At 43.3% G+C, this 27,767-nt stretch overlaps 1 protein-coding gene and 1 non-coding gene across 2 annotated transcripts; one reads left to right on the top strand and one right to left on the bottom strand.

Annotated features, from left to right (window-relative positions):
* Positions 1-533: 533 nt before the first annotated feature.
* On the bottom strand, positions 534-27,767 carry LOC129339770 (vomeronasal type-2 receptor 26-like). The gene is made up of 9 exons (XM_054994353.1): positions 27,688-27,767; positions 25,077-25,368; positions 23,397-24,257; positions 21,748-21,975; positions 13,656-13,782; positions 10,897-11,772; positions 9,959-9,982; positions 3,006-3,207; positions 534-639 (listed from the first exon to the last, which is right to left on the bottom strand). The coding sequence occupies exons 1-9, from the start codon at positions 27,765-27,767 to the stop codon at positions 534-536; spliced, it is 2,796 nt and encodes a 931-aa protein (XP_054850328.1).
* Positions 2,050-2,122, top strand: TRNAK-CUU (transfer RNA lysine (anticodon CUU)). Its single transcript has one exon. It is a non-coding gene; the product is annotated as a tRNA-Lys (tRNA).

Here is a 27,767-nt window from a genome sequence, read left to right as displayed (position 1 = left end):
ACCAGCTGAGTTAAGGGGGGGGCATTGTCACCTGCTGATCCCAGCTGGGTGAAGGGAGGTGGGTATTGTCACCTGCTCTGGTCCTGATCCCAGCTGGGATTAGGAGTTAGAGAAGGAGTCACTGATCTGCCATTGGAAATCAATATATCCCATTTTTTAAAAGGCTGACTATGAAGCAATTGACATCTTCGGGATCATTTCTTTAGGGGCTGAAGACAAATTAAAGGGTGGGTTTTGTCTTCAATTTGTCAATTGAAGACAAATTGTGGGTGGGTTTCTTTCACACAAATGGAATGAGTGCGCTGAATTTATGCAGGAGAGATACATTGTTTGACTATGTGTGTTCAGCAAGTTTATTGCTCCCGGGGAGGACTTTCCAGCCCCTGAAGAAATGAATATTATACGAAACAAGCAGATTATTTGTTGCTGGACGCTTGTAGGGCAGGTTTTTGGAGCCCCTCGGGAGCTTCCCATATTCTTCACAACTCATCTACAAGAGAAGAAAAGAGAAAGCATCTTTATACTAAAGCAATTTATTTGGAACAATTAACCTTGAACTGATGGGCTTCTCTCTCCTGATACTCGTGGAAGGAGGGCAACTCAGGGGAGCCCCTCAGGAGCTTCAGTTTTTCATTCCACCTGTAAGAGAGAAAAAGAATAAAGAAAGCATCTTAGTACAAGAAAGGACAGTTTCTTTCCTTTCATTGAAGGATTCATTTTTCCTTTCAAAGTTTATAGACTATTTGTGATATTGATTGTTAGAAACATTGACTGCATTTCATGTTGTCACACTCGTTGCATTGCCATTTTGATTGTAAATATGAAGATTACTGACTAGATAAAACTTTATTTTGTTTTGGATCTATACCTAGTACTGGTGCTTTGAAGTGACTTGTTTCTCATTCTTGGGATCTTGTTTGCTTTTTTCTATTGTTTCCTTCCCAAGAAATACCTCTAGTTTGTTTGCTTATATGCCACTCCTAATATCAGCTGGGTTAAGGCTGATGGTGGGCATTGCCACCTGCTCCACTCCTTATACCAGCTGTGTTAAGGTGGGGGTGGGCATTGCCACCTGCTCTGCTCCTAATATTAGCTGGGTTAAGTTGGGTAGTGGGCATTGCCACCTTCACTCCTAATACCAGGTGGGTGAATGCTGGAGGCGGACATTGCCAACTGCTCCCATCCTGCTCCTGGCCTGGACTTCCCACCATGGCATGTTTTCTGGAGGGACTTGGTGCCTTGCCTAGGCTTCCCTCCATGGCAGCGCCCTCTGGTGGTGCACCAGGGTATGAAGTGAATTGTCTGAAATACGTTTACTCAATTATATAGTAAGATTTTCGAGTACTTAATGATCTGCCTGGACCTCTAGCACACTGCAGGGTCTGTGAACGCCCATAGCCGGTTCATCTTATAATTTTCCTGAAACAATCACAGCAAATAAAGAACCAAGAAGTCCCAGGTAGGTAGCCATGTTGGTCAGCAGTAGAACAGCAGGATGTCCAGAGGCACTTTAGAGATTTCCAGGGTGTAAGCTTTTGAGTGTCAAAGCTCTCTCAGATAATGTACCAGTGGATTCAAATCCAGCCCCCCCACAAAGTTCTGCGGGGGAGGGAGAGAAAATAAATATATGTTTTTTTCTATGCAGACGATGGAAATGGACTTTCTTAGCTCAGTAAGCAGCGGTGAAGGTCCTGAACTTGAGCCTCAGAGAAGACATGGGTTTCCTCTAAAAAAACCCGGCCTTTGTTTTGATGTGCCACGTGACATGATGCCAGGAATAACATTTGTACATGGGATTTTTAGACTATTTTGCATGTGCTGCGTCCACATCAGTCGCCTGGCACCGCCTTCCTTTAGCAATTCACAGTAAGTTCTAGATCCTGAATATTAGAACTGCCTTTACAAGTATAGACCCAAGTCCATCGCTGTGCACAGTCTATGCAACTCCGCAAAATATTAAAGAAAAAAGAAAAAAGTTTCTTTGGAAAAAAATTCATCTTCTCTCATTGCAATTTATATATATAAGTATTTTAATGCAGACCTTACGGAGCCCGGCTAGCTCAGTCGGTAGAGCATGAGACTCTTAATCTCAGGGTCGTGGGTTCGAGCCCCACGTTGGGCGGTTCTTTTTTCTTCCCTTAACTTTTTACAGCATACTTTTCTGATTGTTAAAAACGCAAACTGCTTTGCAAAGGAGAACACGCATTTTACTAAATATCGTTGCGAACTATTATGAATTGCTATGGATAGTTTCTTATTGCACTGCATTTAGCTAGTCTCTAATTTTCTGTAAAGCAAGGAAAGAGGAGCAATTCATTCATTCGAGAGATTAGAACGGGAGCTGAAGTTACAGTTGGAAAAAAAGCTGTAAATGTCTTCTGTGTCCGATGATGATTATTGAGAAAAGTTTTGAGTGGTGGTGGGGATATTGGAGGGGTGGGGTGGGGGAACTTAGCAGAGGATGGTTTCGATCCTTCGACCTCTGAGTTATGGGTCCAGCCCGCCTCTGCTACGCCCCTCTGCTTCCGTAAGCAAAGCATTTGTCAGTTTCATTTAAAACCCCTCTGGTGACAGCATTATGCTGTTGCAACCTGTTGCAAAAGATTGGGACCTTTCCTCCAGTCGCAAAAGTTAATTCTGAAATGGCTCCTCCTTGGAGACTGGAGTGAAAGAGTTCACCGTAAAGTGAAAATAGCGTGTCTGGAGTCTCCCTAGATATAGCCACCATGTATCAAAATTCAGTACTTCCAGGCAAACAAAACCGGATTTAGGCTGCTTCCACATATGTTGGATAATGCGCTTTCAATGCTCTTTAGCTATCATTTGGAACTGGGTTTTCATGTGTGAAACAAAAAATCCACTTCCAAAGGATTGCTAAAGCGCATTGAAAGTGCATTATTCAACATGTGCGGAAACGGCTTTAGCTATTGTGCTGTTTTGCTTCGGTTTATCATGGAGTGATGTGGATTGCATGATTTTTGGAGGGCTGCTGTTCTTGACCTCACTTTCTACAACTCAGGAGTACTCCACTGATTGGATCTCTTTCAATGGAATTTTCAAGCAATAAGTGTTTATCACCTTGAGCATCTTTAGAAGCTTCGAGTAAATTGGGGCGGGTGGCTTCTTCAAGGTGAGGTACACTGATGGAATGAACTTTCTCTGACAAGGATCCCTTTATTACACTAAGATGGACGCTTTTTGCTTTAGCTGCTAGGAAGATCACAGCAAAGGAATCAGTTTGCCACCGATGCCTTCTCAACGAAGAAGAAAATCTGCTGGTTGGGTTTCCATTGAGACACCCGCAGAAGCTAAGCAGGTCCCTCCCAGCACCGGGCAGGGTGAAAAAGCAGGTTTTATTCTCAGAGGAAGTTCATGGAGTTTTGCTCCTTTTCATTGGTGGGACTTGGGACTTCCCAACTCTCGAGCAAGCGCATTCCGCCACATGCTATGGGCTTTTAGGTGCCTAGAAATCCTAAACAGAATTATTGCAGTCTAAGCCCATTGAAATCAATTGGACTTAGACTGGAGCAATTCTGTTTAGGATTTCACTGTAAGAATTTAAAATATCCTTAAATTCTTGGGCACCTAAATCCTGCCCCCCCATCTATATTTAGGATATCTGAATGGTCTTTTCTTGCCCTGTATTTCAGGTGGCTTGTGTTATATTAACCTGATCTGGATAGCCCAGGAGAGCTTGATCGAATTTCCAAAGCTAAGCTGAGTTCACTTTGGTTAGTCATTGGATGGGAGATTTCCAGCGAAGACCAAGGGTTGCAAGGGTAGGCAATGGCAAACCACCTCTGTTAGTCTCTTGCCATGAAAACCCCGCCAGGAGTGGCCATAGGTCAGCAATGACTTGAGGGCAGGGCTTCATTTTTTCATTCATTTCAGGTGGCCTGTGTCCTATTATCCTGTCTCTGGAGGGGACATAGGCTAGGCTTGGGGGTGACTTGAGACTCAGCAAGGGGTGCTGAGTTAGAGAAGGAGTCACTGATCTGCCACTGGAAATCAATATATCCCATTTTTTAAAAGGCTGACCATGAAGTAATTGACATCTTCAAGATTTTCCATTCCTTGGTTCAGTCATCAACCCAAAGGGAGACTGCAACCAAGAGATCAGAAGGCATCGGGAGGAGGGGAAGAGGAAATAGTGTGGGGAAAGAGAACCGAGGGGAAGTGAGGCACCCCCTGCAAATCCTAAGGGTTCTCCATGGCATAACTGGCCTTACAACCAGGCCATAGTTTTACTAGAGATTACCAGGGGAGGGCAAGGTGGGGGTAGATTAGCTGGTGGGTGGGAAGGAAAGAAAGCGGCAGGAAAAGGGGAGAAGCTATGGGGGCTTTCAGGGAAGGGGAAAGAGGAAATAGTGGTGGAGGGGGGAAATGACGTACTCCTTCTGCAAGCTCCTGTGGGTCCCCTCTTGCGGCTGCCCTAAGAGGTGGCGCTCTTTCCTTGCAAGTTTTATTGGGAATTAACAGCAAGGATAGACTGCAAGAAGATGGTGACTACAGGATCTTTTAAGCAATGTATACCAGGATTGCTTGCCTCTGGAGAATGCTTTAACAAGCAGGCAGATGTTCAACAGGAGTGGTTTTTTTTATTAAAGAAGCAGTAAAAGAACAATTGCACAGAATACACACAGCACTCACACACAGATCTAACTAGAAGACAGTAAAGAAGTGGGAAAGCAGTTCCCCAGAAGACGCATAGCTACCAACCTAGAAGAGGAGACGGCAGGACTTCCTGCAGAGTAGCAGCCTTGAGTGACCTGCACTTGGTGGCAGGGAGAAGGAGGGAACTCAGAGCAAAGGCTGAGGGTGCAGGGAGGAAGATCCCTGGAAAGCCACCTTTTTAATGGGAAAAATCCATCCTTTGGGGCAGGATGAAGACTTTTGCTTAAAACCAGGGCTTTTTTTTCTGGGAAAAGAGGTGGTGGAACTCAGGACCACACAATGATGTCACTTTGGGTCAGCTGGAACAAGGGGGGAGTTTTTAAAAGTTTAAATCGCCCTTGGCGAAAATGGTCACATGACCGGTGGCCCCACCCCCTGATCTCCAGAGGGGAGTTCAGATTGCCCTCTGCGCTCAGCAGTGTGGAGGGCATCTGAACTCCCCTCTGTCTGGAGATCAGGGGGCGGGGCCACTGGCCATGTGACCATTTTCAAGAAGTGCTGGAACTCCATTCCACTGCATTCCTGCTGAAAAAAAGCCCTGCTTAAAACAATAATTTGCCAGGTTGTCTCTGGCATTGTAAGGCAATAAAACCAGAGAAGGTTTGAACAAGCATCTCTGAGCAAGCAATCACAACCAAAAGGTTGATCTATGGCTTGCTGAGCGTGGGACAAACAGAGCCCTCAGATTTCTGAGTGCCATTATCTAGGGAGGAGGTGAGGAGGAAGATCAGAAGACCCAGGGACTCTGAAAGATCTTTGATCTGTAGATTTTGCTGTGAGTTCACTGTTTCCATGACCCACAGTTCAGTACTTTTCCGGTCTCCTGGCCAGGAGATGGCAACTGTATTCCTGCCTTGCTGGGCAGCATGTGTTATAATGTAGGCCTGGTGGGTGGCTTACATATATGTCAGCCAGCTATCATTCACCTTTTCTCATCTGTGTGGAATACCTAAGTCCCTTGTATGGCAGATGAGAGGAAGCTAATTTACATGGCTGTGCATTGGCAAAACGGGAGATAAATCTTAAAACACAGTGCAAGGGATTGTGGCAATAGAACTGATATGGAGAGTGTTTCCTAGTGGTTGGAGGACCAATTTCTTTCTCCTCCAGTTCTAGGGTTCTCTTGTGCAGCTAAATATTAGTAGTCTCCAAAGGAGATGGACATTTCAGGCAGCCACTTTGGTTCATTGGGAACAATATGCTAAACAGCAACAGTAGCACAATGCCTTTATTATAAAAGTTACAGCATAGGTGAATTGATTATTTTAATGGTGTACTATTATTAACTTCTGCTTTTCTCTCCAACGGGGACCCAAAGCACCTGACATCATTCTCCTCGCTTTCATTCTATCCTCACAACACCCTTGTGAGGTAGATCAGGCTGAGAATGGATAGGCCAGTCCCCCAGCAAATTTCTGGAGATTTAAGTGGTAATACCTAGGGAAGGCAAAGTTTGAGAAAGGAGCTCTGTGGGGATGATCGCTATAGCATGGAGATGAATAGTAATTCTGGGGGGGACTGCAGCCCCCACTTGGAGGTTGGCAAACATAGGCCTCACCCCCAAAGGGCAGTTATCAGAGTTATTAATCATAAAATAATAAGGCAAGTTATTCATATTTTGCTTCAGAGGCATTAATGTAGCCCTGCCAAGACGGTACTCCTGTCCCTGAAGTGTCTGTATTCAGATGCAAAATAGTAAAGAGTCCTGTAGCACCTTTAAGACTAACCAACTTATTTGTAGCATAAACTTTCAAGAACCACTGCTCTCTTCATCAGATGCATCTGACAAAGAAAGCTGTGCTTCTCGAAAGCTTGTGCTACAATAAAGTTGGTTAGTCTTAAAGGTGCTGCTGGACTCTTTTACTATTTTGCAACTGCAGACTAACACGGCTGCATTCGGATCGAATCCATCTTGATGTAAAATTAATTGTAGCCAATGAAAAAAATCTGAATTTGTGAACTTTCTTGGAAGCGGTTAAGGCAGCAAGAATTGACGGAGGAAGGAAGGTCTTCGGAGTGCTTTTCTTGGGAATCTAGTAACAGCAGAAAATGAGAATTCACTTTAAGGGGTCATGGTCTCTAAGCAAGTCCATCGTTTTACTTTTATGGGAAGCCAAGAATCTTAGAAATAAAAGGGGGGAAATGAAACATCCAAAGCTGGATTTGCTATTGTGCTCCTGAGCTTTTCTTCTGTGGATTCACACTGCCCTCTATTGGAGCTACTGCATGTGTTTGAATAAAACCAGTCGTAGAGTGCGCGATGCGTCTAAGAAGCCTGATTCCTTTGGGTAGAATAAGCTAAATAACGCGAGGAAACGTGAAAAGTAATCCTGCACTGCCATCTGGTGGTATAATATATGTATCACACCCAGAAAAATTTATTTTTATAAAATATTAGGCTTGTAAAGCATTTTTAACGAGTTCATACTAAAAATCGCTTGAAATGAATCAAGTAAATCTTTGGATAGAGCTTGGAAAAGACTCTGAAGTAATATTTGTAAGTACTTTCCTTAAACCACAAAAACCCTTGACTTTATTTTTTTAAGTTCAAATATTTTTTATTTCTTTATTCATACAGTATGAAGATTCCTATAGTTCCTACCAAGTATGATACAGATGCAGAGGAAAAACTAAACATTCAACATAATCAATTTGTCATACGCAATCTAAAAAAAGTCTCACTCCCCCAACAGAAATTTATATTGATGGTTGTTGTGGGTTTTCCGGGCTGTATTGCCGTGGTCTTGGCATTGTAGTTCCTGACGTTTCGCCAGCAGCTGTGGCTGGCATCTTCAGAGGTGTAGCACCAAAAGACAGAGATCTCTCAGTGTCACAGTGTGGGAAAGATGTAGGTCATTGTATCTACTCAGGAGGGGTGGGGTTGAGCTGAGTCATCCTGTAAGAGTTTCCCAGGGTGTGGAATGCTAATGGCGGAAGGCTTCACTGTATCCTGAGGAGGTTCTTTTGCATATGGATTGGTGCTTGATGTGCTAATCTTCTCTGCAGGGCTATTGTCGGGGATAGAATGTTTTGTTAGCCTGGTGTTTTTCAGAACTGGAAACCATGCTCTGTTCATTCTTAAGGTTTCTTCTTTCCTGTTGAAGTTTTGCTTATGCTTGTGAATTTCAATGGCTTCCCTGTGCAGTCTGACAAAGTAGTTGGAAGTGTTGTCCAGTATTTTGGTGTCCTGGAATAAGATACTGTGCCCTATTTGAGTTAGGCTATGTTCAGCCGCTGCTGATTTTTCAGGTTGTCCAAGTCTGCAGTGTCTTTCATGTTCTTTTATTCTTGTCTGGATGCTACGCTTTGTGGTCCCGATGTAAACTTGTCCACAGCTGCAGGGTATACGGTATACTCCTGCAGAGGTGAGGGGGTCTCTACTGTCTTTTGCTGATCGTAGCATCTGTTGTATTTTTTGGGTGGGTATGAATACTGCTTGAAGGTTATGCTTTTTCATAAGCTTTCCCATCTGATCAGTAATTCCTTTGATATATGGCAAAAACACTTTTCCTGTAGGAGACTGTTTTTCCTTGGTTGTTTGATTCCTCCTGGGTTTGATTGCTCTTCGGATTTCATTTCTGGAGTAGCCATTTGCCTGAAGTGCGTGGTTTAGATGATTAATTTCCTCATTGAGAAACTGCGGCTCACATATCCGTCTTGCACGATCCACTAATGTTTTCATTATGCCTCTTTTCTGTCGGGGGTGGTGATTGGAGTTTTTGTGTAAGTACCAATCAGTGTGAGTTGGTTTCCTGTAGACCTTGTGACCTAACTGAAAGTTTGCTTTGCGGATGACCAAGGTATCCAGGAATGGGAGTTTTCCCTCGATTTCTTTCTCCATTGTGAATTGTATGTTCAGGTGGATGTTGTTGAGATGATTCAAAAACCCCATCAATTCTTCCTCCCCATGGCTCCAAATGATAAATGTATCCACAAACCGGAACCAGACACGATTGCACTTATTAATCAGATTTTCCCAGAGGATGTAACAGCCTTATTCCACCATTGTCTGACAACCAGTTACTTCCAATGGGACAACGAATTCTATGAACAGATGGATGGGGTAGCTATGGGGAGCCCACTCAGCCCAGTTATAGCAAACTTCTACATGGAACATTTTGAAAAAACAGCTCTAGAATCAGCACCCCACAAGCCTAGTGTATGGTTCCGGTTTGTGGATGATACATTTATCATTTATCGTTCTTACTCCTTGGAAACCCCCTTATCCCACACCGGCTCAAAGTGCCAAGGGGGTGGCAACGTATGACTTACCATCCGTGGCTGTCGTACGGCTAAGTGTGTTGGGTTGGGGAAAGCAATGGTGGAACTACCCTGTAAAAACTTCACTGCGAGACTCTGCAGATCTCTCTCGACGCGCTATAGGACAGAAAGGCCTGGAGGGGGACGGTCCACGGAGTAGCCGGGGGTTGGACGCGACTGTGTGGCTCGGATTGGATCGGACACTCAGAGTCATTGGGGGCAATGCGTGAAATTTGGTTTGTTTTAGGTAGCCATGGGGAATGAGGGAACGGTCGGCAGGCAGAAACTTGGGACAGCTGTAGGATTTTTTTTCGACCTCCAGAGGACCAACCAGAAGGATCGGAAGGGGCTTGTAAGTCTATTCCTTTTCATAACATTTAGTATTTTAAAAAAGAGTAGATTGATTGCAACTGCAAGTCTCTCTACATGAGACATGGGACATGTGAAGAACACATGTCGGGAGATGCAATGGTAGCTAGGAAGGGTAGTTGAAAAAGACAAAGCTGGTAGCAGGGCTTTGCTATACACTGGAGCTGCGTGAAGGGGCTGTGAAATGCCAGAAGGGAAATTTCAGCCCATTATCACTTCTCCAGGTCCAAGCCTGGTTCTGGAAGGCAGCTCCAGCCCATTTCCATTCCTTGCTGCCCTCTGGTTGCCATCCCACACAGTTTTAGACTGGAGAGGTGAAACTGACAGAGCCTTCCAGGAGGTGAAGATGAAATTAACAAACCCTCTGAGGAGTGATCTTTGCTGGCTCTGTCTTTTTAAACTATGCTTCCTGGCTAACTTTGCATCTCCTTACACTTGACGAACACACGTCAAGGCATCTCATGTAGAGAGGCTCATAGTTAAATTGGAGAAATGCACACTATATACAAAAATAACAACTATTGTGTTACCGGAAGTGGTCTCCTTGCAAAAATATGATTTATGGGAGAATTAGCAAGCAAGGAAGACGGCTATACGAGAGGCAGTAACTGGGATCTGTCACCTTTGTATACCAGGTCCCTTTGGACAATAAAACAGTGAGTCTGGTGCTTAATATCAAACAATAACTTTTATTGAACACACAAACTTCATGCACTTACACACAAATTACTGGGTATTACACACATACTCAGAGTCCTAGGAAATGTAGCTAGAGCTTGGGAATAGAGAGAGGGAGTAAGTATATATACCTATCCTGGAGAAGGGGGTCCAGTCCATGGAGGAAGAGAGTAGCTTCGAGCACAAGCATCCTCAGCCAAGAGAGCAAGAGCCTTAGGGAAGTGACCCCAAGGGAGAAGCCAGAAAGCTTGCACGATTTGAATGGAGCCAGAGCTCTACTTTTATAGGTAAAATGTGCCCTGAGGTGGAAGAGCCCACCAGCCGTTAGAACAAAGGCTGCAACAGTCAGTTCCTGGGTTAGACAAAAGGCTTGATTGCCTTGATGGATAGCTGCCGGGGTGTGTGAATGCAGATGCAAAACTAATTCTAGCGCTGCACAAAAAGGAGGGTTTTCTGATGAAGTACACCGGAGCTAGGTTAAGTGTTTTTAGGGAGGGAACGCATTGTGCCAGGAAGGACTGTCTATACTTATGAATGTCATTTGATTAGCTCCTCAGTCAAGGACAGGAGATCTCATCACTGAAGAAGGGAAAGGAATGTGTTAAGTGGGGATGACTCTGTGAGGCCTTTGTTGCATTGGGCACCTTTGGGGCCAGAGGGACTGCAATAATTCCTTAATCACCCTGCATTCCTGAGTGGCATTCCATTCATGCCATGTTTCTCCCAGGCAGGATTTAGCAACTGCTAGAGGCTCTCTGGTGGCCAAACCGCAGCCATTTTAATTCCAGAGGCCTGAACATCTTTAATATTAAAAGCAGCCATATATAAAACTGCTATTAAAATGGCGGAGGCCGGGCTGACCGCTTACAATTGCTGTCTTTTATGTTCTTCCCTTTTGGTTTCTTATTAGATTTTCCTTGCTGTTCAGCTCAGGCCTCAGTATTAGGACATAGCATTTGGGGGAAAAGATGCAGCCCAGCAACCCAGCACTGGAGGCCAAGATGGAGAAGATCTCTACGGCCACCATGCTTTTCCCTCTAGTGCTCAGGTAAGTGGGAACAAAGGACAGCCAAACACTGCAAAAGACCAGCATGCTGAAGGTGATGAACTTGGCCTCGTTGAACGCATCAGGTAATTTCCTGGCTAGGAAAGCCACTGTAAAGGTGACGGCAGCCAGGAAACCCATGTAGCCCAAAACACAGTAAAACGTGGTCACTGATCCTTCATTACATACCAATATAATTTCTTCAGTTAATGAGTGCCTGTCCACATCCGGGAATGGAGGGGAAGTGCCCAGCCAAATGGCACAAATGCCCACCTGAACAAGGGAACAGGAGAAGACGATACGCACTGACAATTTTTTCCCCATCCATTTTCGGAAAACGTTCCCTGGTTTAGAGGCCAGGAAAGCCACCACCACGGTGACAGTCTTGGCCAGCACTGAAGAAACAGACACTGAGAAGATGATGCCAAAAGCGGTTTGTCGGAGGAGGCAGGTCACCTGTGTAGGTTGTCCAATGAACAGCAGCGAACAAGGGGAGCAAAGCAGGAGAGAGGCGAGGAGGACGTAGGACAGATTCCGGTTGTTGGCTTTGACTATGGGAGTGTCCTGGTACTTAACAAAGACGACAAGCACCAGGGCTGTAACCAGAGATAGGAGCAGAGCCAGAAAGGTTAGAAGGATGCCCAAAGGTTCTTCAAACAACAGGAAGGTCGGAGTCTTGGGCATGCATTGGTCATGGCCCTGGTTTGGATAGCGATCTTCTGGGCAACTGACACAGTCATCCATGTCTGAAAAAGGAGAGATGCTCTTATTTGTCAAGAATTTGGGCCCCTGTTTATCTTCGTTTTACTATTTATGAATTATTTTCATCATTTTTTGAATGACAGGCACAAACAGAGAGAAGAATAATGTAAATGTTAGCCAAACCATGGAAGAGGAGAACAGCACATACATGATAGTGTAAGTAGGGTGGCCAGTCCCCCGCTGGGGGTGGAGGATCCCCTGCTTCCCACCCTGTGCCCCCACCCCTGCTTATCTGGCCTGCGGGGGAAAAGGTGGGGGAACATGCCTCCTAGGGTACACACCCAGGTGGCTCAGCGTGCCCCGCACTGCACAGTGGGCTGAATTGGGCCCTAAACAGGCCAAATCAGGCCTGTTAGGAGCCTAAATTGGCTCACTGTGAAGCACAGGAGCACTCCAGGGCCCATTGTGCCACCCCAGCAGCACTCCCACACTCCACAGTGGGCCAATTTTGGCCCCCAGTGGGCCTATTTGGCACACTGAGGAGTGTGGGAGCACTGCTTGGGGTGGTGCAATGGGCCCTGGAGTGCTCCTGCACTTCATAGTGGGCTAATTTTGGTCCCAAATGGGCCCGATTTGGCCCCAAACAGTTTGCAATCGGACTACACTGCAGAGTGTGGGAGTGCTCCCAGGGGCAGCCCAAGACCCTGTGTGACTATGTCACTCCTGGAAGTTATGTCATTGTGCAGCCCTGGGAGCGTGCATGCATATTATGTGTGCATGAAGACCTACAGAAAGGCAAGTGCCAGACTTCCAGCTGCCCACTTGGAGGATGAGGGGACTTGGAAACCCTAAGTGTAAGAAGAGCAATTAAAGGCAGGAGCCACCCTGAATAAAAAAGTTTTCCATTCCCCCATCCCCACCCCAAAAATGCTATGAAGTCAATGAAAGGCAGATTTCATGGCAGGGGCCAAGTGGTGTTCCAAAAGACCTGTGCACTCTGCCTTTCAGCCTACCTACCCATCATATAGACTGTTTCTGCCGTTGGAAGGATTTCTGTCCACCAAACTCAATCCCATCATTTCTTCCCTTCTACTGAGGCCTCAAATGCCCTCCGAATCACTTCCTTCCCCATTCCTCCATTGTTTTTTTAAAAATAATGGAAAATAGCAAGCCCTGCAGGGTTTGTCAAACTCTTACAAGTCTCAGAAGGTCTGGAAACCCTATTAGGCATATGTGCTTAAAGCCATGCCATGCTTAAGCATGCTTGGTGAATGAGGGAAGAAGGAGTATTATATGCTGTGGCTCTTGAGTGGTGTGGTATGGAAGAAGAGAGGCCTCAAAGGGGGGCAGCCTCAGACAGCACCCTTTGTCGAACCCCTACTGAACAAATGCAGTCAAAGTTCTGAAGTTTACATTGGCTTATAGAGAAAGCAGTAGTTCCTAAGTTTTGAAGGCCTCCGTCTCTTAGGGTTCTATAGGTAAAAACAACATTTTGCCATGGTGATGTTTGCTCTGGTGACATCTGGGTTAGATTACTGCAATGCACTCTACCTGGGGCTGCCCTTGGTGACTATTTGGAAGCTATAGTTAGTGCAGAATTTTGCAACCAGAATGCTAGCTTAAGAGGGTCATAGGGATCATATGACTCCCGTCTTGTTTCATCTACACTGGCTCCCAATTTGCTTCCAGGCTTGATTTAAAGTGAAGGTGTTGACCTTTAAATCCTTTTTTGGTGGCATTCTGAATTGGAAACCAAATGTATCCAAGAGTGGAAATCTCATTTGCTAAAGAAGAAAAAGCCCATCACAGCAACAACTAGGGAAAACTCTTCCACCCAGTCATGTCTGCTGGTCTTCCTTCAGTTTGCACAAAACAATCCGGTGTGTAATAGCATAACAGTCAGGTTTACTAAGAAATGGCCTCCTACCCATCTGGTCAGATATCTTTCCCTCTGGACATGGAGTACAGTCATAACAGCAAAACGGTTTCTCCTCTTTCCTTTGCCTTCTGCAACCAGGACTACAATGATCGTTGCACGAAGAAAGGGGCAGCACCTACACACCAACAGAACTGCAGTGTTTTTAAGTTTATTAGTTAGTGACAAGAGAAGACACAGTCATCTCTAGGCTGTCATAAAGAATAGCTAAACATACTTCTTCAGTGGGTCTTGCATCACTGCTGCTGCGAACTGAGTAACCCAATACAACACTTAGAACATCCTGCCACTTGTGGTTAAGTGGCTGGACTGCAATCAGCACTCTGCTGCTTCAATTCCCACGACTGCTGTGAGCTCAGCAGGTGGCCTTGGGTAAGCCACTCCTCTCAGCCCTAGCTCCCCAGCTGTATGGTGGGGATTGTTATAACACTGACTTAGTTGACTACTCGAGAGAGTCTCTACACAAGACATCTTACTCAAGTAGGATCAAGTGAAAGATCTTACACTTATTCTCTCATTGTGGATACACATGCACAGAGTACACTTGAATATAAGATCACATAGAAAGTAAATCACATGAGCATCTCCGTGTAAGATGTCTTGCATAGAGAGAATGTGGCATAAATCTGTCCAGAAGGGCAGTATAAAAAAACACGATTATTTTTGAGAACTTGCTGGCAGCGTCGTGGCGAAGCGGCTAACCTCAGAGCTCGTCTCTAGATGGAACTGAGCTGCCTCATCTGGGGGGTTCCTATACCCCAAACGGGCACCTGGAGGGTGCCGGATAGCTGGGGATTAATGCTTGGTGGTCACCCTTGTCAGTTGCAGCTGACAGAGCAGACCTGGGGGAAATTTCCAAAGCCAAGACGATCGCAGATGGCTTTATGGCCAATAAGCTGGGAACGCTGGAGCTGAGTAGTGGAGCTTTCATCTTCCCGCTGCTTGCTGTCTGAGACATGATTTACAACTCTATATTTGAACTGTGAGTTTAATGGCCAAGAACTACCAAATGATAAGAGCCTTTTAACATCGTACGTGAAAAAGAATTAAGAAAGGGGAGGGTGGTTTTGGCATTCCTTCCCCCCCTTTCGGGGCGGCTTTTGACTGTACAGAGTCACGTACTGCTTTTTTCTTTTCTTTTCTCCTGGCTTGCTTTTTGGATGGATTTATTTTTAGCTGGAAATAGAAGATTAAATTAAAGGACTATAAATTGTGATTTTCCTTTGTTCCCTCTGCAATTTATTTTGTTACTCTGGATCTTACAACTTAAACTCTCGGCTGAAAACAAGGGAACAGTGGAGTTCGTTTTTTATGGGATGTGCTAGACTCTCTGGAATATTAAGATTTTGAATTGTTTAATCATATCTGTAGGATTTGGGGAAACCTTTTCATCCTTTTCTTTTGTATTTTTCACTGGATTATACTTTTTCCTTATTTTTTATTCTTTTTGCTGGAATAGAAGGGGATTGGAATAATGATGTATTGAAACTGTGTCAACTTAAAGATTAGACCATGGGAAACTCCTAGATTAGTTACTGAGAAGAAAACAACGTGCAGACTATAGTTTGTGATCCTATATACTACCATCTGCTGGATGATTTATGAATTGGTAACCATCACATTGTGCTGGTAAACTGAACTGTGATGAATGGGGGGGATATGTGTTTGTAAGGTGAAAGAAATGTTGATTTTGAATCTCTGTACTGAACAATGAGTACTTTGAGAGAAGAACTGAAAGGGTGGTTAAATAAGAATTAAGAATTTAAAGGAAAGAAAGATATTGGTAGAAAACAATAGTTGGAATTTAAGGCCTTGTTCTATAGAGCAACAATGAGTAAGCAAGGGAAGCAAGGGAAAATTTTAGGTCCCACTCCTTCAGCCCCACCCCCCATCAGCCCAAGTTAAATCTACAACCTTTATGGTGCAAGAAGCAGAGACAGAGACTCAAAAGAGCCTATGAAATATGTTGCAGACTGGGATGGATAAAATTAATACTACATTAAATCAGGTGGTAGAACAAATGAAGAACTTAAGTACAGAAGTGGTAGAACTCAAAGGGAAAATGAATGACTTCCAGATGCAACTGGTAGAAAGTAAATGCATAACTCAAGATCTGGTGGATCAAATTCAAATAATAGATTCAAAATGCGAAGAAACTTAGCAGAAAACAGAAGTAGTAGCCTCTAAACAAGAAATTGCTTGGAACTCCCTAATGGGACTGGAAATGGAAAGAGCTGCACTCATTATAAGATGTCAAAATGTAATAGAATATAAAGATGAAGATTTGAGGGCAGAATTCACAGAAGCTCTTGCTGAGTTCTTGGAGGAGGAACCAGTGGAGATGGCCAAAGAAATGGATTTAATATACAGAGTCAATTCACTGTATGCAAAGAAGAATAAGGTGCCAGGAGAAGTTCATATCAAATTTACACAACGTATAACTAGAGAGCATATCTTGAGAATGTTGCAAGACAAACTACTTAAAATTCAAGATAAAGAGATAAGAGTTTTAAAGGAAACTCCATGGAAAGTAAGGCAGCAGTGGAAGGAGTATAAACCCTTAACAACTCAATTAAAGGAAGATTCAATCCCCTTTCAATGGTTAATACCTGAAGGAGTTACTTTCCAACATGTAGGACAGAGATTCAAGACTGACTCAATGTACAAGATGGAGAACTTTATGAAAAGGTATGGAAGGAGACAAAAACAGACAGATAGTAAGAAAAAAAGTACCAAAAAGGAAGAAGGTGCAGAGAAAGATGAAGGAACCTCGACACAGGACTACTCAACAGCATAAGAAGAGGAAGGGCCCTCAAATATCAAAACCAAAAGTTATGAATCGAAAGCGATGAAAGTGACAAGAAGAAATAAGGAAGACACTAATAAAGAAAGAATATAATGAAGAAGAAACCAATAAAAATCTTTTCAACTAACACCAATGGATTAAACTCACCAGAGAAAAGGAAAAAAACTTTTAAACAATTAAAAATTCGGAATGCAGATATTACCTGCCTGCAAGAAATTCATATTAGAAAGGAAGACCAGCATTATTTACAGTGTAAAAAACTTGGAGATACCTTTTCTACCGCAAACTGGACAAAAAAAAGAGGTATAGTAGCATATATTAAAGAAGAACTGAAACCAACTTTGATATATATGCGGCAGAAGATGGTAGATTACTACTGGTTGAAATTTTTATGGGAGAGAAGAAGGCATTATTGGCAATGATATATGCACTAAATGACCACCAGGAAAAATTCTATAATAACTTGAATGAAATTTTGACAAGGTTTGACTATATGGATATATGTCTGATTGGGGACTTTAATGCAGTATTTGACCAAGATTTAGATAGGAAAACAAAGAAATCTAAGAACTCTAAAGGGCTTTTACTGAGATCCTTTCTTAGACTGGGGGAAGAATATAAACTAATTGATGTGTGGAGAGCAAGGAACCCAACAGGAAGAGACTACATATTCAATTCAGAATGTCATAAATCTTGGTCTAGAACTGATATGTGTTGGATTTCCTCAGGCCTAATACAAGAAGTTAGAGACGCGGATGTACTTCCAAGGACCTATGCTGATCATAATCCCGACCCTTACTATTGAAAATAGCAGAAACAACAAGGAAATTTAGATGGAAGCTGAATACACAATTATTAAAGAATAAAAAGTTCCTGAATGATGTTAAAGAGGAAATTTAAAATTATTTCCAGCAAAATATAAATCCTAAAGTACATATGAATATTGTCTGGGATGCAAGTAAAGCATATTTTAGAGGACTGGCCATAAGATATGCAGCAAAACAGAAAAGAGAGAAGCAACAACAATATAAGGAAATAATGGGAAACCTGGAAAAAAAAGAAAAAGATTTTTAAAAAGACCCCTCAAATGTAAATTTAAAAACAATATTAAAACTTTACAGAACCAAATTAACTTATTACTGATGGAAGATATTGCACACAATATTAAATTTGCTAAGCGAAATTACTTTGAGCATGCAAATAAATCAGGGAGGTGGCTAGATTATAAGCTCAGGAAGGAAAAAGAAAAGAGATATATCCATTGCTTATACAACAAGACAAAGAAAGAAATGACGCAGAAAGATGAAATGAAAAAGGTAGTGGAGAATTTTTACAAACAACTATACAAAAAAGAGGAGATCTCAGCAGGAGTCCCGCTGGAGCCGAGGATGCAGCAGGAAGAGCAAGCCTGCCAGCCCGCCCTCCCTGACCCCACATCCCGCCTGCCAGCCGTCCCCAAACCCCCCTTGCCCCCCCACCTGCCATCCCTCCCCACACCCCTCCTGCTTCTCCACCCTCCCCACCCCCCTTGCCCCCACCTGCCATTTCTCCCCACACCCCTCCTGCCTCTCCACCCTCCCCAAACCCCCCTTGCCCCCCTACCTGCCATCCCTCCCCACACCCCTCCTGCCTCTCCACCCTCCCCACCCCCTTGCCCCTCTACCTGTCATTCCTCCCCACACCTCTCCTGCCTCTCCACCCTCCCCAAACCCCCTTGCCCCACCTGCCAGCCGTCTCCAGACCCCTCCTGCCTCCCCCCTCCCCACCCCCTTGCCCTTCCTACCTGCTATCCCTCCCTAGACCCCTCCTGCCTCTCACCTCTACCCAGACCCCTCCTGCCTCTCCACCCTCCCCAACCCCCCCTTGCCCCCTTCACCTACCATCCCTCCCCACACCCCTCCTGCTTCTCCACCCTCCCCAAACCCCCCTTGCCCCCACCTGCCAGCTGTCTCCAGACCCCTCCTGCCTCCCCCCTCCCCACCCCCTTGCCCTCCCTACCTGCCATCCCTCCCCACGCCCCTCCTGCCTCTCCACCCTCCCCAACCCCCCTTGCCCTTCCTACCTGCCATCCCTCCCCAGACCCCCCTTGCCAGCCCTCCCCAGCCCCAGCTTTCTAGAGTCCGTTGTATTTTTTTGCACAATGGGCTTTGTTTCTAGTTGAGAAATAATATTAGAGTTGCTTTAAATTTACTAGAGTATTATGAGGCCCACCCGGAAAAACAGATGGCGATGCTATTCCTAGACACTGAGAAAGCCTTTGATAATGTTACTTGGCAATTTTTTATTGAACACATGAAAGACATGGGATTTGGAACAGAATTTATAAAAGCTATTGAAGCTATATATAAGAAACAGAAAGCAAAAATAATTTTGAATGATGATTTGTCAGAACCAATTTCAATAGAAAAAGGGACAAGACAAGGCTGTCCACTCTCACCATTAATATTTATCTCGATGCAAGAAATATTGGCAAGAGCAATAAGAAAGGACACCGCAATAAAAGGAACATTGGGTAGAGGACATAGATAGAAACTACAAGCATTTGCAGATGATCTGCTATTTATACTAGAAGAACCATTGGAATCAATAGAACAACTAGTGAAACATGTAAAGGAATATGGATCCATGGCAGGAATGAAGATTAATTATCAAAAAACAAAAGTTATAACTAAAAATATAACTATACAGCAAAAAATGGAACTTACTAGAATGACAGGATTCCAACTAGAAAAGAAAAGAAAATATCTTGGAATACACTGGACCTTGAAATATAGTTCACTAATGAAAGACAACTATATGAAGCTCTTATAAGAAATAAAAGGAGACTTGGAGAGATGGAAAGGATTACAACTTTCATTGATGGGAAGGATTGCAACTGTTAAAATGAATATATTGCCATGTATAATATTTTTTTACCAAACTAGCCCGATAAGTATTAACAAATCCTTCTTTGAAGAACTAGACAAAAGTATAAGTAAATTTATCTGTCAAGGAAAGAAACCAAGAATTAAGTTGAAAACATTGCAAGGTTTGAAAGAGAATGCGTGTCTTGCTTTACCTGATTGGAAAACTTACTACTAAGCAAGTTGCTTAGTTTGGATGAGAGACTGGATTTTATTGGAAAATCCAAGACTTTTAGCTCTTGAAGGCCATGACTTACAGTTAGGATGGCATGCATTTATGTGGTATGGAAAAGCAACTGGACATAAATATTTTAAAAAACATTTGATAAGAAAATCTCTTACAACATGGGGAAGAGTTGTACCGCAAATGTATGGGAAAATCCCACAATGGGTTTCCACATTAGAAGCATTTACACAGCCAAATGTATTCTCCATAGATAAGGTTATCAGATATAAAGAACTTTTAGATAATAAAGGAGGATTAAAAACAAAAGAGGAATTACAAAATCAAGGTATTAACTTAGGTTGGTGGAAAAATTGATTAAGAAAATTTATTTATTTTTAATGCAAATGAAACTGAATGAGGGGGTGGAAAAGTGTAAAACTTTATGGGCACAGAATCTAGGAGATAATATCGATTCAGTAAAATGGAATAAGATATGGAAAGTGAATGTTAAAATAACTAAATCTGTCACATTCAAAGAAAACTTATACAAGATGTTTTACAGATGGTATCTAACACTTTAGAGACTGGCTAAAATGTATAAAAATGTGTCAAATAAGTGTTAGAAATGTGGGAAACACAGGGACATTTTTTCATATGTGGTGGTCCTGTAAGGAGGTGCATAGAGTTTGGATAATGGTACATACTGTAACACAAACCATCTTACAGATTTCAATTCCCTTCAAACCAGAGATATTTTTGCTAAACTTTATGTCAGATATGAGCAAAGAACAGAAGCACCTCACAATTCATGCAGTAACTATGGCCAGAATTTTATTGGCGTCATATTGGAAACGACAAACAATACCGCAGCAAGAGGAATTAATAGTGAAGAGAATGGAAACTGCAGAGATGGACAAATTAACTTCTTTAATGAAAGGACAAATGGAAGAAGACTTCTCCGTGTCTTGGAATCCTTTCTACAACTGGATTAAGAATAAATATAGAGACTAAAATCTAATAATAAGGCAATACTGTGTGTAATGTTAGAATTCACAGTTAAAGTTGTATTAGGATGAAATATATGACCTGGAGAACTAGAATGTTGATATAAGCAAACATAATACACTCTTTAAATTTCGTTGTTTCCTTCTCTGCCCCCCTACCTCTTTCCCTTTTCTTTTTTCTATCTATGTGGAAAATAATAAAGTATATTAAAACAACAACTATGATTATTATTATTTCTAAGAGGTCCCTCTCCTCCTTTCCGAGACGCTAATCTATGAGAAGCCAACACAATTATGGAATTAGTGACCTCCAACAAATCTCTTTTATGAATGATAAAAGATATTAGATGGTTAGGTTTCTTTACAGTTGTCAGGGTGGCCTCTTATCCATTCACTGCCACAGGAAGTGGTGGCAGCTTCAAGCACAGACAGCTTCAAGAGGGGATTGGATAAACATATGGAGCAGAGGTCCATCAGTGGCTATTAGCCACGTGGTATAGATGGAACTCTAGGCCAGTGATGCTCTGTCTAGGCCAGTGATGCTCTGTATTCTTGGTGTTTGGGTGGGGGGGGGCAATCAGTGGGAGGGCTTCTAGTGTCCCTTCCCCACTGGCAGATCTCCTGAGGACACCTGTTTTTTTGGCCACTGTGTGATACAGTGTTGGACTGGATGGGCCATTGGCCTGATCCAACATGGCTTCTCTTACGTTCTTATGTTCTTATTTTGTTACATTCGCTTAGCGGTGATAGAGGAAAGTGGCGTCAAATCATAGCTGACTTATGGCGACCCCTGCTGGGGTTTTCAAGGCAAGAGACTAACAGAGATGGTTTGTCCTTGCCTGCCTCTGCGTAGAGACCCTGGTCTTCTCTGGAGGTTTCCTATCCAATTACTAACCAAGACCAATCATGCTTAGCTTCACGATCTGACAAAATTGGGTTTGCTTGGGCTACTTAGGTCAGGGCTCATATCTTAGTAGATTATTAATTCTCACTGTCATTTGAATCTAAAAATTATACCCTGCAATTCTATATTCACTGATTTAGGAGTATCTTCAACCGAATCAAGTTGGGCTTACTTCGAAATAAGCAGGTGTAAGAGCAAGAAACATCATTATTAAGAATGTTTGATGTAGGATAAATATAAACGATACCAAGACATTGTTTATTTTTCTTGTGGACATGAGGATCTACAATCACTTCTCACCTGGTTAAAGCTTCCATGCCATGCAATCAGGGCATCATTGATGGTCAGTTTTTCGCCCAAAGGAGCTTGAAGATCCAGGCTTCCAAGTTTGACTTTAATAAATGAGTTGTTTGAAAAAGTGACCCAGTTGATAATGTCAAATCCGGCTACTAATTCCCCATTTTCATCAAAACGGACTGTGTCTCCAGCACTGTTGTTAAACAAGACATTTTCCAGAAATGGATGGAGCTAGATAGGAAGGAAGGAAGGAAGGAAGGAAGGAAGGAGGAAGGGAGGGAGGGAGGGATGAAAGAAAAGAAGGAAGGAGGGAGGGAGGGAAGAAAGAGGGAAGGAGGGAGGGAAGGAAGGAGGGAGGGAAAGAAGGAAGAGAGAGGGGAGGAAGAAATGAAGAAAGGAAGGAGGGAAGAAAGGAGGGAGGGAGGGAAGAAAGAAAGGCGGGAGGAAGGGAGGGAAACGGATGAGTACTACAAGCTTCACTGCCTATTCTTCAGCCAATGCTAGATCAGGACTACTTATTTTAAAACAATAATTAGTCTATACAGTTAAATCAACAGCTGGGACAAGACATGGCCAAATCACCTACTCAGCAGCCATATTTCTAGAAGTAAGTCTTACAACTTCTATGAAAAGTCGCAAGACCAAAACGTTTCTAAACGTCAACAGGAAGGTCATCCCTCAGCCTCAGAACTAGGGAAGGCATCAAGGGCCAGCAGGACCAGGTGTCTGCTGAGTCGTCTAGCCCAGTGAAGATCCACTGCTGAACTGAGGTTCTTGGTCCATCTGCTCCCAGAAATAGGAGCAGTGACTCAGAGCCTTGCTACAAGTGACATTTTACACGCGAAGGATAAAGGATCATTTTCGCAAGTCTTTCTGGGAACTGAAGTTCCTCTCCCCCACCCCTTTTCCTTCTGTTCCTTCCCCTCGCTGCCTGAAGAGACAAAGAGAGCCTACGGCAACATCAGCTTTTGCAAATCGTCTTGCTGGGGTGGGGGGGAATGCTCCGGAGAAAGCTGAGAAAGTTGCAGCTGCCTGCCCCAAAGATCATTGAGAGCAGGCTCGTGACTGGAGAAACGATTTGCAAAAGTTGCTGTTGCCGCAGGCTTTCTCTGTCTCTTCAGGCAGCGAGGGGAAGGAACAGAAGGAAAAGCGGTGGGGGAGAGGAACTTCAGTTTCCAGAAAGACTTGCGAAAATGATCCTTTATCCTTCACGTGTAAAATGTCACTTGTAGCAAGGCTCTCAGTCACAGAGCACACAATTTCCAACCGGATGGTCATGGCAGTAAGATGTGGGAAAGTCCTTGCTCTACCCAAAGGAAGGGGCTTTGTTGCCAGTCAGAGTGGACAGTGCTGAGCTAGACGAACCATTCGTCTGACTCAGGCTGCTTCTGCACATGCTGAATAATGCACTTTCAATCTACTCCCAATACACTTTAGCCATCATTTGTGGGGTTTCCATTTCACACAATAAAATCCAGGTGCAAAGTGCATTGAAAGAGGGTTGTAAGTGCATTATTTACTGTGTGGGAAAGCAGCCTCAATATAAGGCAACTGGGGCTGGAGGAAGAGATGGCTTCCCTCTACGGTGTTGTCATAATCTTCATTACAACTAAACAGAGCAGGAGCTTTCATGTGTCGGAGGTAGTTGTTACCTGCCATGGTTGCATAGTCTGATGCTTCAGTTGCAGTCTGCTCCCAAACAATTTGAGATTGGATCTGGATTCGGACAGAGCATGTAAAACATGTGCCACAGCATGTGCGGCATTGTAGACCCCGTAACTGTGGCTAGTCATAGACATTTCAAAAAAAGGCCCAGGCAGGGTCTCCAATTTCTCTGCCCTGGTGCAGGTATTCTTATATTCATCGTCTCCGTCAGATAAGATTAGAGAACAGTTGAATGCCTGTTCCCAGAAATTCTGGATAAAGCCATCTCCTTTTGCCCAGGAAGGCCTTACGATCTGAAGGAAGTTTCGGAATCCCAGGGGCTCCTTGGAGTGAACAGCAAAGGATATTGCGCCGTGAAAAGGCTGTAAGTCCCAGTTTTTTTGAGTGGTCATTGATGCAAAATCCCACTGCGATGTCACAATCCACACCTTTCCACTAAGAGAAAGTGAATGCATGAGTAATGCTCCGTAGAGCATGAATCTCATATTCATCATGGAAGGGTATTCTCCATTGACAACAAAAACTTTGACTCTGTTCTCCATGAAAACGACATTCCTTTCAATCAGTTTGAAAAATAAATCAGTTATGTCATGTGTATAGGTCAGTTCAGGGGTTCTTTCTACAAAGGCAGGGCAGATGCCATTGTGGGAAAGCAGTGGGGTGAGCATCTGCAAAAAATTTTCCCCGTTGTCATCATCCACAACAAAAATCCCAATCCACGTCCATCTGAAATGCTGAAGCAATAGAACAATTCCCCTGTATTGATCAACTTCGTTTGGGACCATCTGGTACACAGAAAGGAAGCGTGCTTTGTCTCTCAGCCCTGGGGCAAAGGAACCGTAGGTGAACTAAAAAAGAAATACATACTTCATTTTTATAGATGAAATGCAAATATCGCATAGGGATAGTGTTTGGGTCAGAGCATTGGACTACGACTGGGAAAACGTGAGTGCCAATCCTCACTTAGCCATTAACATCACTGGGTAATTTTAGGACAAGCACTGTGGTTCAGCTTAATCAGCCTTTTGTGATAACGAAAACGGCAGGGGGTAAACCCCATAGCCTGCCCTAATCTCATCCGATGAACGTTGGGATAAAACTGGTGTATGCCAATAGATTTAGCCACACTTATAGCCAATACTTGTTCCTTGAAGTGATATAATAAAAGATTTAAACTTGTACTATCATAGCACACACACACACAAAACGATACTAGAAGAGCCAGCTTCAAAACTGACCAGTAAGGTTAGTAAAAATGTGTACTGTAATGCAGGTAACATAAAAATATTGTAAAAATATTTTCTTATACATCATCCTAAGAAGGCAGACCAATAGTGGTGGGGGAACCAGTTCGGTATAGTGGTAATAGCGGCAGGACTCTAATCTGGAGAACTGGGTTTGATTCCCCACTCCTCTGCTAGAAGCCAGCTGGGTGACCTTGGCTCAGTCACAGCTCTCTCAGAACTCTCTCAGCCCAACCCATCTCACAGAGTGATTGTTGTGAGGATAATAACTGTGGAAGTAATAGGTTACTGTGGAAATAATAGTACACAGTGGAAATAATAGGTTACTGACCCCTTCAGACCCCTTCAAGCATCCCAGAATGACAATGGAATATTGAATCATGAGCCGCAGTCTTAAAATTTCTTCTGCAGAAAATAACCTACTTGTGGAATCTTGTGCAGGTTGAAGATGGTTGCCATGTGAAGTGACGTTTCAGAGCCAAGTCCCCCAATGACAGCTATCAGGTTGCTTTGGAGGCCACACTTGTAGTTGGGGATGAGCCTCCGGCGTGCTGAAAGCAGGTTCAGCGTGCTCTTGTAGGTCATCTGGGCATTGTGGTAACTATCATAGATACGGATCCCCAAAGTGATATTGGGAAGGATCTTAAGATCTTCATTGATTTCATGGATTGCAAACACCAAGGCTAGGAGATGTTGGTAGTTCTTTGGTAATACTCTGAAAACATGACGGAAGAAGAAGGAGAAGAAGTTGTTTGGGCTTTGGATGGAAAGTGTTTCCTTCGCAGACTTGGTTCACACATGCACATCCTTTGCCAAAGAGCTGCACCCTCAAGAGGTGTCTTTCCGATGTGAGTGAAGCTGGAGAAACAATTGTGTTTGAGAGAATGGAAAGCCATGTGACAGAAACATCATTGCACGAGCTATGTGCACTCTTCCCAGAGTCATTTCTAGCAAAGAGGTTTGACAGGTTTTTATCAGTGATTCCAAAACCTCCAAAATATATTTCACCGGAGGTTACAGGAATAAATGCACACACCAGGCAATGACGCTTCATGCTACCTTCTCCTACAGACCACTCTCCATTTCCACATTCATCGAGCTAAGATTTTTTTTAAAAAAAATCCTATTGCCTCAAAAGCAAAAGTTTTTAAATTGGTGTCAAAATTTGCACATTCATTTTTAAGTCAACAAGTGCTGAGTATGGAATGGCGGATAGGGCCGTGGCTCAGTGGTCAAACGTCCGCTTGCAGATGTCTCCTTTTGTGGGGGAGGGAATCAAGTAGGAAACAAACTATTCAAACAAATTGTTTGTGTGTTATATGCTGTCAAGTTGCTTCCAACTTTTGATGACCCTATCAATTAATGGCCTGCAAAACATCCTGTCGGTAACAGCCTTGTGCAGGTCTTGTAAACTGAAGTTTTCATATGTCAGAGTGCACTTCAACAGATGCCCACCTCTACTGAAGCTGGAATAAATTTTCTTAGTCTTTAAGATGTCACTGGATTTTTATTTTATTTTACTACAACACAGGTACCGTTCTGGAAGCATTAATTAAAAAAGCCACAGCAAAGAAAAATTCGCCATAATCTCTCACATGAAGAACTAAGCATCTCTTTAACACGAGATGCCTCAGCAAATGTTCGTCAAGTATAGAGAGACACAATGTTAGCCGGGAAGTGTAGTTTAAAAAGATAGCCCTAGCGGATACTGCTCCTCAGAGGGTTTGTTAATTTCATCTTTGCCTCCAGGAAGGCTCTGTCAATTTCACCTCTCCAGTCTAAAACTGTGTAGGATCTCAACCAGAGGATGGGCTGAAGCTGCCTTCCAGAGCAGGATTTGGACCTTGAGAAGTTATAATGGGCTGAAGTTTCCCTCCTGGCATTTCACAGCAACTTCACACTGTTCCAGCTCTGTCGGCTCTGTCTTTTAAAACTACCCTTCCTCGCTAACATTGCATCTCCTGCCACGTGTTCTTCATGTGTTAGATGTCTCATGTAGAGAAACTCTAAGTTAGTGTGTTCAGGATTCACAGTGCTTCAACAACATGATGTTGTTTGAACCCTTTCCACAAGTCCTTTGGATGTAAGTTAATATTGTTGTCTCACTATTATGTTGGAGTAGGATGCTTATTCATTTTGTTTTACTTCATCTTTACTTTGCCTTTTTTCCCGATGGGGACCCAAAGTGGCTTACATTAGTCTCCTCTCCTCCATTTTTTCCTCACAACTAACCCTGTGAGGTAGGTTAGGCCAAGACATTGACTGGCGTAAGGTTGCCCAGCACTCTTCCATGGCAGAACAGGGAATCGAACCTGGGTCTCCCAGATCCTAGGCTGTCACCTTAGCCACTACACTACTGGCTCTGCTGAGAGACAGGAAAGAGATGAGTTCATGGTGGAAGGATGGCTCCAACCAGCCACACCCAGGGCCGTATTATTCATAAGGCTGACTAGGCCGAAGCCTAGGGGCCCTGCAGGGACTAGGGGCCCATCAATTTTTTTTGCTGAGGCACAGCCCCACATAAATTACAACAATTGATTCTCTTTTATAATCTCTATTAATAAGATAATTAACTGCTTCCTTGTTGAAGTGAAACAAATTGTCTTTTATATTAAAACGATTATCCATAAATTATATATTTTTAATAAATAATAAAAAAATTATTCACTTCAAATTATTACAGTATTGAACAAACATACCCCCAAAATGTGCTTTCCTGAAGAGTTCTACTCGCACAATAAAATATAAAAAATATTGTGAATAGAATTCTTCAGGAGAACCTCAAAATGGATAGAGGGCTATGTACTGTGGTCTAGTACCTACTGTATCAGGCGCAGGCTGTCAGCTGTAGTGGGGTGAAAGACTGAAGTGCCGGAGGGGGCCTGAGGTACCTGAAAGCCTAAGGGCCAAGTTATGGGTTAATATGGCCCATATCCCTGCTTAGCCATTCTTTCAGCTCTCAAAGCTGTCTCTAATACTCAGAAACTGCTGATTAACTTTGGATTCCTAGCTGAGAAATAAATGAATTCCTTACAATGCTTCATTCAGCAGCATCTGTGTGGGCTGTTCCTTGAAGGAAACGGCATCAGAATGGAAGAAGACCTGGGAAGTCAT

This window comes from Eublepharis macularius, chromosome 12 (assembly GCF_028583425.1).
Source record: "Eublepharis macularius isolate TG4126 chromosome 12, MPM_Emac_v1.0, whole genome shotgun sequence".
NCBI lineage: Eukaryota > Metazoa > Chordata > Lepidosauria > Squamata > Eublepharidae > Eublepharis > Eublepharis macularius.
This window is presented reverse-complemented; position numbering and strand designations above follow the sequence as displayed.